Here is a 16,929-nt window from a genome sequence, read left to right on the forward strand (position 1 = left end):
GCATGTGTTTCATTGAATAAGATGCAGTTTGATATCTGTTCTTTTTAAAGTTGTTTTATAGTTAAAGGAAATAATTTCTGCTTAATGGCTTTTGAGTTGGTTTGCCTATAAACAATGGATTATAATTATTTCTTTTATTTGTAGAATCAAAGAAGTAGAAGAGCTACTGAAAGGCAGCCTTGAGTCTGTATATTCATTACTGCCTACACTCTGTAGGCTGCAGACAATTGGAGAGCTGGAATATGTAGGACAACTTTTCTCTGGGTATTTTACTATTTCTTTATACATTAGATTAGTCCTGTGGATATTTTTGATGCTTTTCCTGCAGAAAATCAAAGGCTCTTATATATCTGATGCTTCATTGTAAGCTTAAGTAAAAATTTAAAAAATATAAATGTCATATTACACTTTTTGAAAAGTAATTTAATGAGTTCATTAAGTAGCATTTTTTTGCTATTGGGCTGGACTCAAAGATAGTCATGCTTAACGTGAAATATTTAGCTCAATAATATAACTAGATGTCTATTGATTTCAGAGAGTCTGCTATAAGCATAATTAAACCTGGATCCAGCCAATAAGGATAAATACAGTCTTTCTAACTTTTTCTAAACCTGACACTTTATTAGAATAACTTAGATGAGATAGGCAGTGTAGAAATGAGATAAACAAAAACTAGTTTTTTAAAAATGTGTACTATCTGTTGCAAGTTAGTAAAGCCTTGGAGGCTTAAATCAGATTTCTGAGCAAAACATGAGTATGAATGTGAAAGGTATAACTAGTTTCCTACATTTTACTTATATATTAGATCTATAAATAAATAAAGTCCCCACATGTAAACACATGGAGGGTCTTATATACAGTATTATTGTTCGGTATGACTGGCTAAATGTAAATATTACAATTAAAAAAATGCTATATTTTATTTGGAATATTGTTATTGCAATATATCAACACTTTCCAAGCATCCCCAGGCTATCATTTCTTTCATTGGAATAAAAGCAGCACTGCAAGCGCCAATTCTTTTAGGAATATGCGCAATACTACGATATGTGTAGAGAGGAGTGGTGTTTGCACCCTCTCTCACTGACACTGCATTCTTCAAACAAACTCCCGGTCCAGGTAGTTTTTCATCTGCTTAGTAAAAATTTAATATAGAGCAGGAGTGTCAAAACGTGCGTTGTCAAGTTTTCATCACGTGACATATCGCGACTTTTCCCCCCCTTCGCTAAAATGGCTGGGCGTGGCCAGCGCAGGAGGCATCCGGCCCGCAGGCTGCAAGTTTGACATCCCTGATATAGAGATTTTAATTTCTCACTTGCCATTTACAACTTGCTTCTATGTTTCAAACTAAGGACTATTTATGACTAACACTTCATTAATGTTTAGTCAAAGTTTCTTAGCTTTTATTCTTTGCTTTCAGGTCGGAAACTAATAACCAGTTGCATAATTTGCATCTGAAGTGGCAGAAGCAGTCCCAACTTCTTCAGGATAGTGACTTTGCTTTCCAAGAGCCTATTATGGCTTTGCGTACAGTAATTTTCAAGCTTCTTCTGGAGAAAGAAAATGAGAATGCCCAAAGGGAATGCATTAAAAACGTTCTCACTGAACATCTTGTGGAACTATCCAAATTGGCTCGAATGGCGAATAATGCACAGGTAAGAATCAACTGAAAATCTGCCTTAACTATTCCCTAAAATATAGGCCTATGCTTTTATTAACATGCATAAAGGATGCATATTGAGTGTATAAAGGATTTTATCTTTAGTCAACGATTTTTCATAGAAACTTAGCTTGTCATCTGGAAAGTTAATAGCCCGTGTTCAAGATCTGAGTGCTGTGTGACAGGGTGAGCTCCTATTACTTGCCACAGCTTCTGCCTACCTAGCAGTTTGAAAGCATGCAAATGCAAATAGATAAATAGATACCACTTCAATGCTGGCGACATGACCATGGAAATGTCTTCGGGCAACTCTGGCTCCCTCAGCTTAGAAACGTAGATGAGCAGCATCCCCTACAGTCAGAACAACTGGACAGGGAAAACCTTTACTGTTACGGTCACTAGCACACTTTCAGGATTTTTCATTCTACAAAAAGTAATCGTAAATGTATCTTTATGCTAAAAAAGAGGCATTGTATCTGAAATATATTGTTGAAGTAACCATAAGATTCTATTTTGATGTTTGTTCATTAGTAATACCCTTGAATATCCTTTCATCATGAAGTAGACAGTTGCAATGTCCCAGGATCATGAATTCCATCTTCTATAACTTCCTGTTAAACAAAAACCAGATTCACTTAACAACCATATTACTACCTTAACAAGTGTAGTGATTCACTTAACAGCTGTGACAAGAAAGGTCATATAATGGGACAAAAATCACTTAACCCAGTGTTTTTCAACCTTGGCAACTTGAAGATGTCTGGACTTCAACTCCCAGAATTCCCCAGCCAGCATTCGCTGGCTGGGGAATTCTGGGAGTTGAAGTCCAGACATCTTCAAGTTGCCAAGGTTGAAAAACACTGACTTAACCATTGTCTTGCTTAGAATTTTGGGATTAAATGTTGTCATAAGTCGAGGACTACCTATAATTTAAAGAGTGGTAGTAAATCGTGCATGGTGGATTGTGAGCTATGTTTCTGAAATAGAATGTTATAACTGGCTTTGTCTGTCTCTCGGATTCCAGAAGAATTAAGGGAGGTATTACACCACCCAAATGAAAGTAAAGTAAAGAGTTTTTTGTGTTTGTTTTCAGCTTCCAGAAAGAGCAATATATGAAGTTAAGCAGTACAGCCTAACCAGACACGGAGTATCAGAATGGAAATTGGAAGAAGCTCAGGTGTTCTGGGCTAAAAAGGAAGAAAGCTTAGCACTGAGTATTCTAAAAGATATGATCAAGAAATTGGATGAAAATTGGTTTGAGGTAGTATCTATTTATTTCACTGATGGGTTTGGTAGTAATAACATTATTTTAAATGCATGCCTTGTTTTGTTTTGAGAAATATGTGGTTCAGAGGTGGTATTCAGCAGGTTCTGACTAGTTCTGGAGAACCAATAGCGGAAATTTTTGAGTAGTTCAGAGAATGGGTAAATACCATCTCTGACTGCCCCAACCCCATCTATTCTGATCAAGAAAGAATGGGGATTTTGCAGTAACCTTCCCCTGCCACGCCCGCCAAGCCACACCCACAGAACCGGTAGTAAACATTTTTGAATCCCACCACTGATGTGGTTCTATTAAATAAAAAGAGCAAAGTATATGAAGAAACAATATCAAAGTAAAAAATATCATAGTAAAATACCCTGACCTGCATTATTCTTATTCTAAGGTTGAGAAAGACCCGCATCTGAAATTAATTTACACAGAATGCTTGAGGTTATGTGGAAGTTGGTTAGCAGAGACCTTTTTGGAAAATCCTACCATTATTATGCAGAACTACTTGGAAAAGGTAATGTATTTGGAGTGAATCCTGTAACCTGTACAAAGCATTTGAAAATTAAACTTGGTTTACATTGTTCTATTATTTGTTCCTCACGTTGCTCCAGGCAGTTAAAATTGCTGGGAATCACAACGATGACAGCAGCGATGAGCTGAAGAGAGGAAAGATGAAGGCTTTTCTCTCTTTGGCTCGCTTTTCGGATACCGAGTATCAAAGAATTGAGGATCGTATGAAATCATCAGAGTTTGAAAATAAGCAAGCTTTGTTGAAGAAAGCCAAGTATGAAGTTGGCCTTTTAAGGGAGCATAAAGTTCAGACTAATCGGTAAGACTCATAGCTGAAGCTGGCCATGGTAGTAAATTGGTTGAAGTTTTCAGTAAGTGATCATGGACACCATCGTATTTTTCAAACACTAAGATGGCATCCATGCCCAACTTTTAAATAATATGTAATAAAATTGCCACCTGGTATGATAGCTAAATCTATTTTCTCAAGGTATCTTGAGATTTTAGCCATTTAAAAATTTTAAGCACAACTTATTTGTTCCTATTTTTAGGATGTTTTTACATGATATTGTTCATTCCTTTAAAAAGCTGCAGGTATGCAAACCAACGCTACTGTAATAAAAAGAAAATTAAGACGGCCCTGGTCTTTTTTAACTTGGAACTCTTTAATTTCACTATGTTATCCTGATATTCTTGGAACAAGTGGTTTAACAATGAGTTTCTTGCAGGAAAATTGTATAATTATCTTTTGCATAATCATTAATATTTAAACAGAGGAGTTTTTGGATGGAGATTTTATTTCTCATTTTGTACCTCTCAGGTATACTGTGAAAATTCAGAGGGAGCTGGAACTAGATGAATGTGCAATTCGTGCCCTGGAAGAAGATCGCAAGCGTTTCTTATGCAAAGCAGTTGAGAACTACATTATGTGTTTATTGAGTGGAGAAGAGCATGACATGTGGATCTTCCGTCTCTGTTCTCTCTGGCTTGAGAATGCTGGACTTTCTGAAGTCAATGCAATGATTCAGGTTGGTCTTGCTGAAGTCTTATTTTTCTGCTTCATGTTGGGGTTGCTTCAGATTGAGAGCCAGCTTGGTACAGCGACTAGGAAGCAGGAGACTGAGTGCTTGGCCTGCTTAAGCACGAAGCCAGTTGGTTGACCTTGGGCCAGACCCTCACTCTCAATCCTAGGAAGAAGGCAATGGCAAACTACTTTCAAAAAGAATAATTTTTTGGAGTATAAGACGCACCTTTTTCCCTCAGAAAAGAGGGTGAAAATCTGGATGCGTCTTATACACTGAATAAAGTCGTTTTGGTCTACCGACCACCCCTCCTTTGCAAAAATGGACATGCAGAGGGTTTGGGAAGCTTGCAAAGTGCTCCTGAGGGCTGGGGAGGGCAAAAAAGAGCACAAAACAGGCCATTTTTGCCCCCCCCCCCAGCCTCCAGGAGCACTCTACAAGCCTCCCAAACCTTCTGCATGCCCTTCCCCCCCCCCAAATGGCCCATTTTTTGCTCGTTTTTGGCGCCTCCAGGCCCCAGGAGCACTCTACAAGCCTCCCAAAGCTCTGCATGTCCCCCCTGTGCAAACGCTTTTAATTTACCGCTTCAAAATCATGGTGCGTCTTATACTCTGGTGCGTCTTATAGTCTGAAAAATATGGTACTTAAGTGAGATGGATGGTGCAGAATAAGAGAGATGATAGACATACAGACAGACACATTGATCAAAAACCTGCTAAGACTTATACAGGCAGTTGGCAGGAGTCAGTGTTGACTCAAAGGTGCACATGCACACAAATACACATTTGAGGATGAATCCAGGGCCAGCTGCCTTTATATTGTGAATCTTTAATTTGGATCCTAAGCCTTTATCATGTAAATCCAGCTGTCGTAAAAAACAAAGCAAAAAAAAAACCTGTGCATGTTGTCAGCTTTATTTGGATTTTGCATGTTTTGTGCATCTTTATGCTACATTTACAGTTTATCAAAAATCAGAACAAGATTTGCATTGTACTATTTCATTATTGTTGCTGGTGTTTGCTAGATAAATATAGTTGATTAGTTTGAAAGATACTATCTTGTTTTTCTCCTACATGGAGAAATGATTAGAACTAAAGCATTGCATTTGGCACACTCTTCGTTTCTTCTCTCTCACTCTCATTATGCCTGCCTCACTTCATTAGCCTCTGTTCTTGGGATATGTGGCATGGTTATCTGAATTAATTAGCATCAGCTTGCCATCTTCATAGCATTTTCGATTGTTACTTTTTCAGGCTAGTATAAGAAAGGATCCACCTTGCATAAACACCTAATTGTGTTCCACATTGATTCATATATACGAAGCAATTAATCTTTTGTGGCTTTATTTGTTTTATTTTTCAGTCTGGTCTATAAATCTGGTAATCTATGGTTGCCTCTATAGCAAAGGGGAAGAAAACATCCAGAGGGGCTTAGATATAAAAGAGATCTGCTAGTCTAGTTGGCAACCAGTATTATGATTGCATGGCTTTCTTGGGAATACAAGTAGTCCTTGCTTAATGACCTTAATTGCCAATTCCATTGCTCAATGAAGCAGTTGTTAAGCAAAACAGTTCATGACTGAACCAACTTATGACAGCAGTTCCAGCCGTCCCGGTTGTGATTGTTAAGTGAGTCATCACAGGAGTATTGACTTTGCTTCTCAAAGGAAAAGGTTGAAAGTAGTGATCACAGGACCACAGGATGCTGCAACCATCATAAATGCACGAGGATTGCCAGGCACCTGAACTGCAGTCATATGAGCACAGGACACTGCAATAGTTATAATGTGAACACAAGTCACAAATATTTGTTTTCAGTGCTGTCGTGACTTTGAACAGTCACTAAAGGAATGGTTGTTAATCAAGGGTTATTAGATCCCGATCAGATTAGTATAATCATTTTCTTTTACTCAAAAGATAATGATATTTCCACATTTAATTGCTGAGACATATTAATAGTAATGGATTATAGCCATTCTGTCTGGCATTCATAAAACTTACATAAGCATCTTACTCTGTCAAGAAGTCTGTCCCTGTTTAAATACTAAATGCACTTTCCTATTTTGTCTCTATTTTACATGCTCTTCTGCACAACAGAAGGAGGCCCAGAAAATCCCATCCTACAAATTCTTGCCACTGATGTACCAGCTGGCTGCTCGAATGGGAACCAGGATGAGTAAATTTCATGAGATTTTGAATAATGTAATTGATCTTCAATTGTCATGTACCTTCCTCATATTATAGAGTTTTTGTTTGAATTTTAAATAGGTACGGTAGGAGAGCGGCACGGTTTTTTTTTCTTAGAAAATATGTGGACAGTTGAGCTAGTAGAATCCTTTCTGCCTTGCTTTGGATATTTTGACAATGCTAAAGGATTTAGCAGGGCCTGCCTTAAGGGTCAAACAAATTGTCAAGAAATACTCACTGTGACATATGTTATATTAGTTAAATGTTTTTGATGGGGTGTTCCCAAAAAGATAAATAGTCCACAGTTCAAAGTTACAGTGGCACTAGCGAAATGGACTGTCCTTGAGGTGGTAGGTCCTTGAAGTTCTGCCTCTGTCATGGTGTCCATGTGATGATGTATCCCAAAGATCTTGTACTGCCAATCATCCCCCCTGCTCTCTGTAGTACACACTTGTAAGGAGCACTCCCCTCCTCTTGTGGCCTCTGCTGACCCATCTGCAGCCTCCAGTGCTGCCTTCCGCCCCCCACCCCGATACTTCCTTGACCCCAAAAAACTACCTATGGTACCCATACCTACTGTGGCAACTGTACTTCCTGCATTCTTTGCCTAGGATTCCCAGCTCTTCCTGCTTAATGACCCATGCATCCTGGATTTACGACAGCACCCGGGACTCCTGACATTGCCTTTGCTAAGACATGTGGTCATGCCACGTCATAATTTATGACTGCATCACTTGGCAATGGCAATCCCGATCCCCATTGTTGTTGTCTCCTGCAGTGGGATAAAAACTAACTTTCATTTAATATAAATATAGTGAAACTGAAAGTAAATTAATTAACTACAGCTAATATAAATCTTTAGGGAAGAGCCATACGTAAGGCTTTCCGGGTCCATATGTACTTCTGAGTTAAAGCATATTGAACATTGTTGTTAAAGCTTTGATGCTTGTTTAATGCTCATATTTTATTTTAAATAATCAACTTTTTAAATATTTTACTTGAACAGCTTATAGCAAGAATTTCTCTTGACCATCCACATCACACTTTGTTTATAATTTTGGCATTGGCTAATGCCAACAAAGATGAACTCCTGACCAAGGCAGAAGTGACTAGAAGAAGTGGACTAATAAAAAATCTGCCAAAAGAAACATCTCCTCTTGACGTGGTACTTAAATTTAACTGGCTTTGCATTATTTCGAGTTGTAAAAAATAGTAAGCTTTGTTAAAGGAATCCTAGAGCATGTTATCAGCTTTGAAGATGAGGATGCAAGTTTTTTCTTCTGCAATGTTTTCTATTTCCTCATGTCAGATTTATTTTATGTCTTTGATTAATTTAAACTTCACATTTGAATTTTATTTTTGACTTCCTTTTTTTTAAAAAAAAAAACCCTTATCCTGCAGGATCGAATGACGGCTGCTAGCAGTATAATTAACATTGTAAAACACAAAAGACCTGATATGGTGTTAAAGGTTGAAGCCCTTTGTGATGCTTATATTACTTTGGCAAACATGGATGCAACTCCCTGGAAAACCCACAGAAGTATGTATTGGGGGAATTGGATGCTTTGAATCAATTCATTCTTAGTTCGAACCCCATAGTAAAGGGGACTGTATTCGGCCAAGAATGTATTTTACTTGGAGTATATTATATATGAATGCTGTCTGTCGTAAATATTTTTTTCCAATTTGCTATGTCTAGCAGATGAGGGTTGATTTATTTGGCAGGGTATAAATCCCAAAAATAATTGTTAATTAAAATAAATTGATTGATAGTGGCTAGGTAGAACCTCTGAAATAACTTTCAATAATATCAGAAATGTATTCTGAACTTCTTCAGTGACTAGTCCCAAAACATTGACTATAGTATGACAAAGGGTGCTGGCCTTAAAAGTTATATTGACTCAATGAACAGCAAATATTTATTAATATGAGGTATGTATTGTTTATTCAGGAGCCATAAATATTCCTTCCGATCAACCTCTAATTAAGTTAAAAAATCTAGAGGATGTTGCTGTACCTACCATGGAAATAAAGGTAAATCAATTTAAGTTACATTTAAGTCTCAGTAAACATTTTTGTCCTGTTGTGTTGTGAGCAGCAGAGAAGTGAAACATCCTTTATTGTTCAGTTGAACATTTCAGTTAGGGGAGGGACAAAATTCAAGAAATATCTACATTTCATCTAAATGTCTATGTGGTTTTAGGTGGATCCTAGTGGCAAATATGAAAATTTGATTACAATAAGATCATTCAAACCCGAATTTCGCCTAGCAGGCGGGGTCAATCTACCCAAAATAATAGATTGTGTTGGATCAGATGGACAACAGAGAAGGCAGCTTGTGAAGGTGAGTTCTCTGTTTCATTATGAAATATGAACAGGATTATAGATGTGGCACTTTTGCATACTGCCAAGTTCTTCACATCAGAATAGGTATAAAATATTCAGTCACAAATATACATACTATTAAGCTTATTTCTCAGTTGAGGAACATTTTGGTATGGGAGCGCATACAAAGAAACGTCGGTTTCTTCCTCCGGTACCATTCTGAATTTGCACTGTTGGGTCAGGACTCTACCATGGGGGCTTCTTTATATTTTTATTTTACTGTATGAAAATTTAGATAGTAACGATTTGCATATGATATTGGTAATGAGGTTTTTTGTGTGGGGACCTTTTTTTGTGATCATTGCTGTCCCTTACACATTTACATGGATGCAATTTCCATTTGCTTCTCTGAATGTACATAGGATCAGGTTATATAATTCCGCATTTACATTTATTCTGGGGACAATGCTATTCCTGTTGCCTTTTTTAAAAATCTCTTAAAGGGACGTGACGATCTGAGACAGGATGCTGTTATGCAACAGGTCTTCCAGATGTGCAATACTCTGCTACAGCAAGATGCTGACACCAGAAAAAGAAAACTGACCATCCGCAGATACAAGGCAAGTTTTGCATAAAAATGGCCTGCTGCGGATATAATGTTGGTGCCCTGAATGCAGGAGGAACTGCCCTGTACAAGACCATTCGTTCATCTGCTGCTTCTCATTCATAACATCTAGAATAACTGATGATTGCAGAATCTGACCCCCGGTCAAATAGGTTGCCAACCTTTCTCCTCCAACAGAATAAGTGTTTGCCTAGTTTGGAATGACTTCCGCAGGATAATAGCAATTTTCCAGAGCCTGACACAGACCTTGCCCAGCATCTGATGCTTGAGAATCTGCTGAGGATATAGCCTGGGACCCTTCTTTATTTATTCTATTTCTGTTTTGAGCAGCAGCCAAAACTCTTTAGACAGATTATAATATGATTTAAATGATTTTAAACCATATTCATGCAATTTAAATTGATATAGTGCTTGACTGATATCCATTTTGTTCAGTGACTGTTCTGAGTTACAATGGCGCTGAACAAATAGTGGTTACAAAGTTCCAGCCATCCCTGAACAAGGTTGGAATCTTGAGTGCTTGGCAATCCATTCTCACTTAACTGGTTGCCAAGCACCCCGTGGTCTTTTGATTGCCATTTCTAGCCTTCCCTACTGGTTTCCTCTGAAAATCTTTGGGGAAGCCAACAGGAAAGATCACAAGATGCTAGGGAAGTCTTCTCCCTTGTGAATCCCCATCCACCCCCTGGACTCATGCCATGCTTCTCACACAACTCCACCCACACATGTGGTGCTTCTTGCACACACTACCTGACCTACACAGCACCTTTCACACACACCCTTGTGCACATTCTGTGATATGCACGTCGAACATCCTTTCCCGCCCTTGTGTACATTTAACCTCCCTCACACCCCAGGCCGTACCTTGCATACCGCATTGCTCTTTGCTTACCTGCACATGGACCTGGGACTTGCAACTTTTTTCCTGTTTCCCTACTGGCTTAGGCTATGGGAAACCAGCAGGAGATTCACCTCACTTAACAACCACGGGATTCAGTTAACAACATCAAATGGGATTGCAAGGAGGGTCGTCACTAAGTAATGGGGCAATGCTTTATAACTGCATTTCTTAGTGATCAAAATTCCAGTCCCAATTGCCCTTGTAAGACAAGGACTACCTGTGTGAGCCCAGAAAATATGAATAATATATAGCAATATATTTCTTCTATCTAAAATAGCAAATCTACCACTGAAATGTATTACAGCTTGTTCACAGCTGCTGAATCTTTTCCCTCATTGCAGACTGGCTTTAAAACAATCAACTTGTACATGTCCCCTTTCTTTCCTTTTTATCTTGAGAGTTTTCTTCTATCTTTCTATGCGTTCTCTAGCACTTTCTTGATTAACCAGAGATCATATAATTCGGAATGGATCTGCTTTGTCTACCTCTTTAGGTTGTTCCTCTTTCTCAGAGAAGTGGCGTCTTAGAGTGGTGCACTGGCACAATTCCTTTGGGTGAATTCCTCATCAATACTGACAGCAGTGCTCACAAACGCTATAGACCGCAAGACTACAGTAGCTTAGACTGCCAAAAGAAAATGTTGGTAAGTCTGCTATATTAAATCAAGTCAATTAGTGCTTCTTCTTTTGTAGAAACTGGGCATAAGAAAATAGATGGCGTAACAGAAATACAGTTGTCCACATGAGAGACAGTCATGTTGTCAAACAGTAGCCCAGGATTCACTGAGAAAAGTAATATGACCTCAGAGACCTTTATCATGTAATAGGAATTTGGTCTTCAAATCAAATTTAGCTAAGCGGTGGTACAGATGGTTCAAACTGTCAAGTATATTGACATGATGACACATTGGCACAGTGAAACCAACATGAAATCAAGAAGAAGAAGGACATAGCATATTTGAAACCCTGATTGCGAGGAGAATGTCTTCGGATGCGATACCACCCCTGGAAAAAAATATTTCCTTTTGTAGCTATCTGCCTTCCCTCACTTTGTGACATGATGCTCCGATGAATTTGGAAGCCATTTTTGGCAGATGATCATTTCTTTTGGTATCTCATCCCAAGGTGTCAAATGCCAATTAAAGCTAAAATAAGCATTTTGAGTTGACCCAGAAATGGCTCCCTGGCACTGCCGATAGGATCCTACTAATCAGTTCCAGTTGCCCTGAAATTTCAAAGATAGCACTACATGTAGTCTCTGCAATAATCCAGACAACATTATCAGATTCTGTGGCTATTCTATTTTAATTGCAGAACTCTAGAAGATCAATCAATGGCAGCAAAAAGAAAATCTCTCTTTAAATCAGTGTCTCTCAAACTTGGCGACTTTAAGTCCTGTGGACTTCAACTCCCAGAATTCCCCAGCCAGCTATGCTGGCTGGGGGATTCTGGGAGTTGAAGTCCACAGGACTTAAAGTCGCCAAGTTTGAGAAACACTGCTTTAAATCCAACTAGGTATTTTTTTATTTGTTTGTTTGTTTGTTTATCGGTTTTAAAGGTTCTCTTGCTGTCCAGATGAGGGAGCCCTACCAAATTCAGTACTTTATCCACCACATTATGGTGTTTCTTTATAATGTTATCAGAATATCTTGTGCTCATTTTCATATGCATTCATACTTTGTAGGAAAGAGATGTTATTTTCTTCTGTAATTGCAAGGCTAGTTGTATTTGAAAGCATTTTTCATGCCATCTCTATTCATACATAAAAGAAACTACACTCAAAATTAACAGGAGAAAAGAAAGAAATATCTCTAATTTGTGGTTTCCTTCAAAGGATGCACAAAAGAAAGATTTTGAAGAAAAATACACTCTTTTCATGGATATATGCCAGCATTTTCAACCTGTGTTTCGCTATTTCTGTATGGAAAGATTTTTGGATCCAGCGGTGTGGTTTGAGAAAAGGTTGGCATACACTCGAAGTGTTGCCACTTCATCTATAGGTATTATAAAATATAATAAACTGTTTTATCAAGCTTCTTATCATATTTACTATTAAATGAAGGAATTTTATTAATTTTCTATGAAGAGTTCTTTGCCAGCGGAGTTGCTGCAGAGAAAGAGTAGGCAATTTGGAGGCAACAGTAGCTGTAAATGAAGACAAACTTTTGATGATTTAACTTTTGGGAATGGCAAAAACAGTAAGATGGTTCTTTGGAGATCTGGGTAAAGGCAAATTGTTTCTTTTTGTCCTTTGGAATGGAAGGGGGGATAGTATTATTTTAAATTAGCAGGTGGCATCTTTTAGATGGTCAGAAGTGGTCCAATATTTATCAGGAGGACAAGAGCCACAGTTGTAGGATGGATAATGTAAAGGGCACAGGGAAGCATCACACAGATGCTGTCAGTCACGTCCCCACCCCACCCCCCGGTAGTTGTTTGCATCTGGGCTGGCTGGCTTGCTTGTTTATTTGATTAGTGGATTGATTTCTATAGCCACCCATCTCAACAGAAAACTCTTTTAACATATATAAAGTCGACTTTGGAAATACACCGTCATTTTTACATCTCAAAATCATGGATATCATTCCACTAATAATTGGCAGTTGTGATTGGAAATGTTTCTGGCTGCCAGACTAAGAAAGGTACAACACTCCAAGTAGCTCCATCCTTCCTTATTGATGTATTATTTGGGCCTTTCCCTTTCAAAAGGCAGGAAACTACACTGCTGATTTTTCAGATAGGATTCCAGAAACTCCAAGATGGGTTTGCAGAGCCTTAACTTTTAACCACTTTGTGCTTTTTAAAATGATGAACTCATTTTTGGTAACTTAAATATTTTAATAGATTGTGTAGATAGTTACTTTTATTATCTTCCTATTTTTATTGAGGTGTTTTATTTGAATAGCTAATGAAAAATAAACTATGCTTTACTTTGTTAATTAGAGTTTAAAATATATATGTTGTATGTATTATCAATACAGAAATATAATTATATGAAAATATTAGCTCTGTACCAGAGCTCCATACAGTATATATTAGCTATTGGCTGTCTGCAGCTTTTTATTCCCCTTGAAGAGATGTTTCTGAAATCAGGGCATTATTGGTGCATTGGATTGTCTTGCTAGATTATGGTGGGGAAAGGGAAGAAATCCACTCTTCATATTTGCAGTAGGCTTTTAAAAAAATAAAAGACTGGATACAAGTACTTCTGGATTAATTTTGGATATTCCCATTTCAGTTGGCTACATACTTGGTCTCGGGGACAGGCATGTACAGAATATTCTGTTAGATGAAGAAAGTGCAGAACTTGTACATATTGATCTAGGTACGTACCAAGCAAAGAATCAAGTGTTTAGATTTTGATGCGAATCCCATTCAAGCTTTATAAAAAATAAGCGGGTTCACCATTCTGATTAACTCTGCTCTTTCTCCTGCGTATTGCATGGTTATCTGAAGAAGAAAAGCCTCACAGGTATGAAATGGTGCGTCATTGCTTGCGCTAAGGCTTTTTGCCTGAAGGATAAAGCTATCCCATGAACAATATTGATGTAAGAGGGGACGTCTCAAGTTTCTAAACATCAGCATAGAGCTTTACCATTTATTGAGTCATAAAGGAACAGTGTAACATGAAAAAAGAATGAAGTAAAAAAAATGCAAAAGTTATACCGTGAACTCCAAAAACATTGACAAGATTGGTTATATTTCTTCTTGCCCCTGTTTTTGAAAAGACACAACAAGTAGACCTCAATTTACAATGCCAATTGGGGCCTGAATTTCCATCCCTAAGCAGGTAGTTATAAAGCACAATTGCTTGGCGACAGCAATCCTTGCACTCCTGGTTGCTGTGGTCCGTTGAATCTCATAGTCATTAGGTGAGGCAACTTCCTACCAGCTTCTCACAACCAAATCAGTGGGGAAGCTGAGAGAAAGTTGTAAGACCCAGGTGCTCACAAGCAGGATGGCAGGGAAGGTAAGTGGCTGCTGCCAGGTGCAAAATGACCCAAAGATGCCAGGCAGTTGCCGTGAGGGTAGGGGAAGGTGCACAGGTGACAGGGAGGTGCAGCAAGTCTCTGGGAGTGTGAATCCAGAGTGGCTAGGAGATGGTGCATGAATATGGGAGCTTTATTCCTATGACTTGACCTTCCCTGCCAGCCTCCCCATTGGCTTTCTGGAGAAGCTGGTGGGAAAGGTCACAAATGGTGAGCACATGATCATGGGGCAATGCAGTCAGTTGTAATTGAAAGCCTGTTGCCAAGCACCCATATTTCAATCACATGTTCACAGAGAAGCTGGGACGCTGGAACGCAAAGCCCAGTTATAACCAGCGACGTCATTACTTTGAATGTTTGCTAAATGAATGGTGGTAAATGGAGGACTACCTGTGATTTCATACTCATTAAAATATGTACTGTTACCTCATTGCTGCAATTACCAATTGCATTTTCTGACATTTAAAATATATATTTTAATGCTGTATTGGTACATGAAGGCTGAGGAAGGTGCTTTTAACACAGTGGCCTTCGACTTCTGCTTTATTTTCTCCATTAGGCGTTGCTTTCGAGCAGGGCAAAATCCTTCCTACTCCAGAGACTGTACCTTTTAGGCTAACAAGAGACATAGTTGATGGCATGGGCATTGCTGGTGTTGAGGGAGTCTTCAGGAGGTATGTTACTCCTTTCAAAGCATTTTAGCATTATGTATGCCAGGATTTCAGTTTTTACAGTTTGGGAAATTGAGTTGGTAAGAACCGTTTCCATTTATAAAAAGGTGGCCCGTGTGAGCTGATTGTAAACTTTTATTTACCCAGAAAAAATGCATTGTAAGGTTTTCTATAAAAGTTAAAATAGAAACTGGTTTTGACATTAAAAATCTGTTTGGAAATCATTTAGATGCTGTGAAAAAACTATGAATGTTATGAGAAATTCTCAAGAAGCCCTGCTAACTATTGTAGAAGTAAGTGTTTTTTGGCTTAAATATAACATTGAAAGTAATACTTATATTAAATATACTTTGGTGTGTTGGACTACTATACTCCATATTTAATATTTTGCATCCTAAAAGACAATTTAGTTGGTAACTAGCTTAAAAATTCTGATTCCTCTCCTATCTCAGTGAATATTGGAATGGAGGTAATATAATACAAATAGTGCATCATTATTGAAACTTGTTAATGTCATTCTGAATTCATGTTCCAATAAAGCAGTACAAGAAATATTAGACTGACAATCATTTTAACGCCAAGTAAAAAAATAAAGCAGTAGGCCAACCTGGGAAGGCATTCAGAAAGCTCTTCATGTTGTATTGCTTTGGACCTGATGATACAAAGATATGGCAAACAGCAGGCACAGATTCCAGAAAACGGATAATAGTTTACCATGAATCATGTTGGAACTTTGAATTAAGTGCTAAGAGAATCTTTCCATCTAAATTGCTATTTGAAGGCTTTTGAAAGGATGTAAGACCCTAAATAATGGCCTGCTGGATAGGACCTCTGCCCATCTAGTCCAACAGCCTGTTCTCAACAGTAGCCACCCAACTGCACAACAAAGTCACCCAGCAAATGGTCTTCAGAGGCAGTCGCACTGCCATCAAAGCTGACAGCCGTCAATCACCATGACTTTCATAAATTGGTCCAACCCTTTTTTGAAGCCAGCCATGCTGGTAGCCAGCACCACATTTCATGGTAGAAACTTCTCAAATTGAATTGCATATTGTGTAGTAACATATTTATCAAGTGTTGGTTTGGGAAGGAACTGCAAATCTCCTTTCCAGACTTCAGTTGCTATACTCCCAAAATAAAAATAAAAAATCCATATACTTTACAGCCATGAGAATCCTTGAATGAGCATTCTTCCTCTCAGTCCACAGAGAATAAGAGCCAGTAACAAAATATAACACTTGGGATTGCAAATTGAGGAAACCTTACTTCTATTTACTTGAGTTGGTTATTTGATGGAACCAGAGTTCAAAATAGCTGAATTTATGGGTTGAACAATTCTGAATTTTCCCCTAGAACAGGGGTGTCCAAACTTGGCAACTTTAAGACTTGTGGACTTCAAGTCCACAAGTCTTAAAGTTGCCAAGTTTGGACACCCCTGCCCTAGAATGTTAATTTAAAAATTACGCTACGCTGATAAAACTAATACTTTGCTATAAGAGATGGGCAGTGGAATGCTCTGTTTAGAAACATAATTGTGTCTCCTTTGATATTTAGGTGCTTCTATATGACCCTCTTTTTGACTGGACCATGAATCCTCTGAAAGCTCTATATCTGCAGCAAAGGTCAGAAGATGAAGCTGATGTCAGCTCCAACTTCAGTAGCGCTGATCAAGGATGTAACAAAAAAGCAAAGTAAGGACAAATTTTATTATTACTTTGTATTTTTTGTATTTATGAATTAGTCTCTGTATGCCTCCTAAAACCCTTGT

General features: G+C 38.2%; 1 protein-coding gene across 1 annotated transcript in view; it reads left to right on the forward strand.

Annotated features, from left to right (window-relative positions):
- Positions 1-16,929, forward strand: part of ATM (ATM serine/threonine kinase) — a 77,391-nt gene that overhangs the window by 58,207 nt on the left and 2,255 nt on the right. The window contains exons 45-62 of the mRNA XM_081950024.1: positions 145-264; positions 1,421-1,655; positions 2,754-2,921; positions 3,328-3,447; positions 3,545-3,762; positions 4,264-4,471; positions 6,562-6,666; positions 7,658-7,816; positions 8,053-8,191; positions 8,603-8,685; positions 8,855-8,995; positions 9,480-9,596; positions 10,996-11,145; positions 12,336-12,501; positions 13,740-13,826; positions 15,050-15,164; positions 15,391-15,454; positions 16,716-16,852. Of these exons, the coding sequence (XP_081806150.1) occupies positions 145-264; positions 1,421-1,655; positions 2,754-2,921; positions 3,328-3,447; positions 3,545-3,762; positions 4,264-4,471; positions 6,562-6,666; positions 7,658-7,816; positions 8,053-8,191; positions 8,603-8,685; positions 8,855-8,995; positions 9,480-9,596; positions 10,996-11,145; positions 12,336-12,501; positions 13,740-13,826; positions 15,050-15,164; positions 15,391-15,454; positions 16,716-16,852 (2,532 nt within the window). The remainder of the gene's footprint in view (positions 1-144; positions 265-1,420; positions 1,656-2,753; positions 2,922-3,327; positions 3,448-3,544; positions 3,763-4,263; positions 4,472-6,561; positions 6,667-7,657; positions 7,817-8,052; positions 8,192-8,602; positions 8,686-8,854; positions 8,996-9,479; positions 9,597-10,995; positions 11,146-12,335; positions 12,502-13,739; positions 13,827-15,049; positions 15,165-15,390; positions 15,455-16,715; positions 16,853-16,929) is intronic.

Source organism: Natrix helvetica (genome assembly GCF_964273705.1).
Source record: "Natrix helvetica genome assembly, chromosome: 4".
NCBI lineage: Eukaryota > Metazoa > Chordata > Lepidosauria > Squamata > Natricidae > Natrix > Natrix helvetica.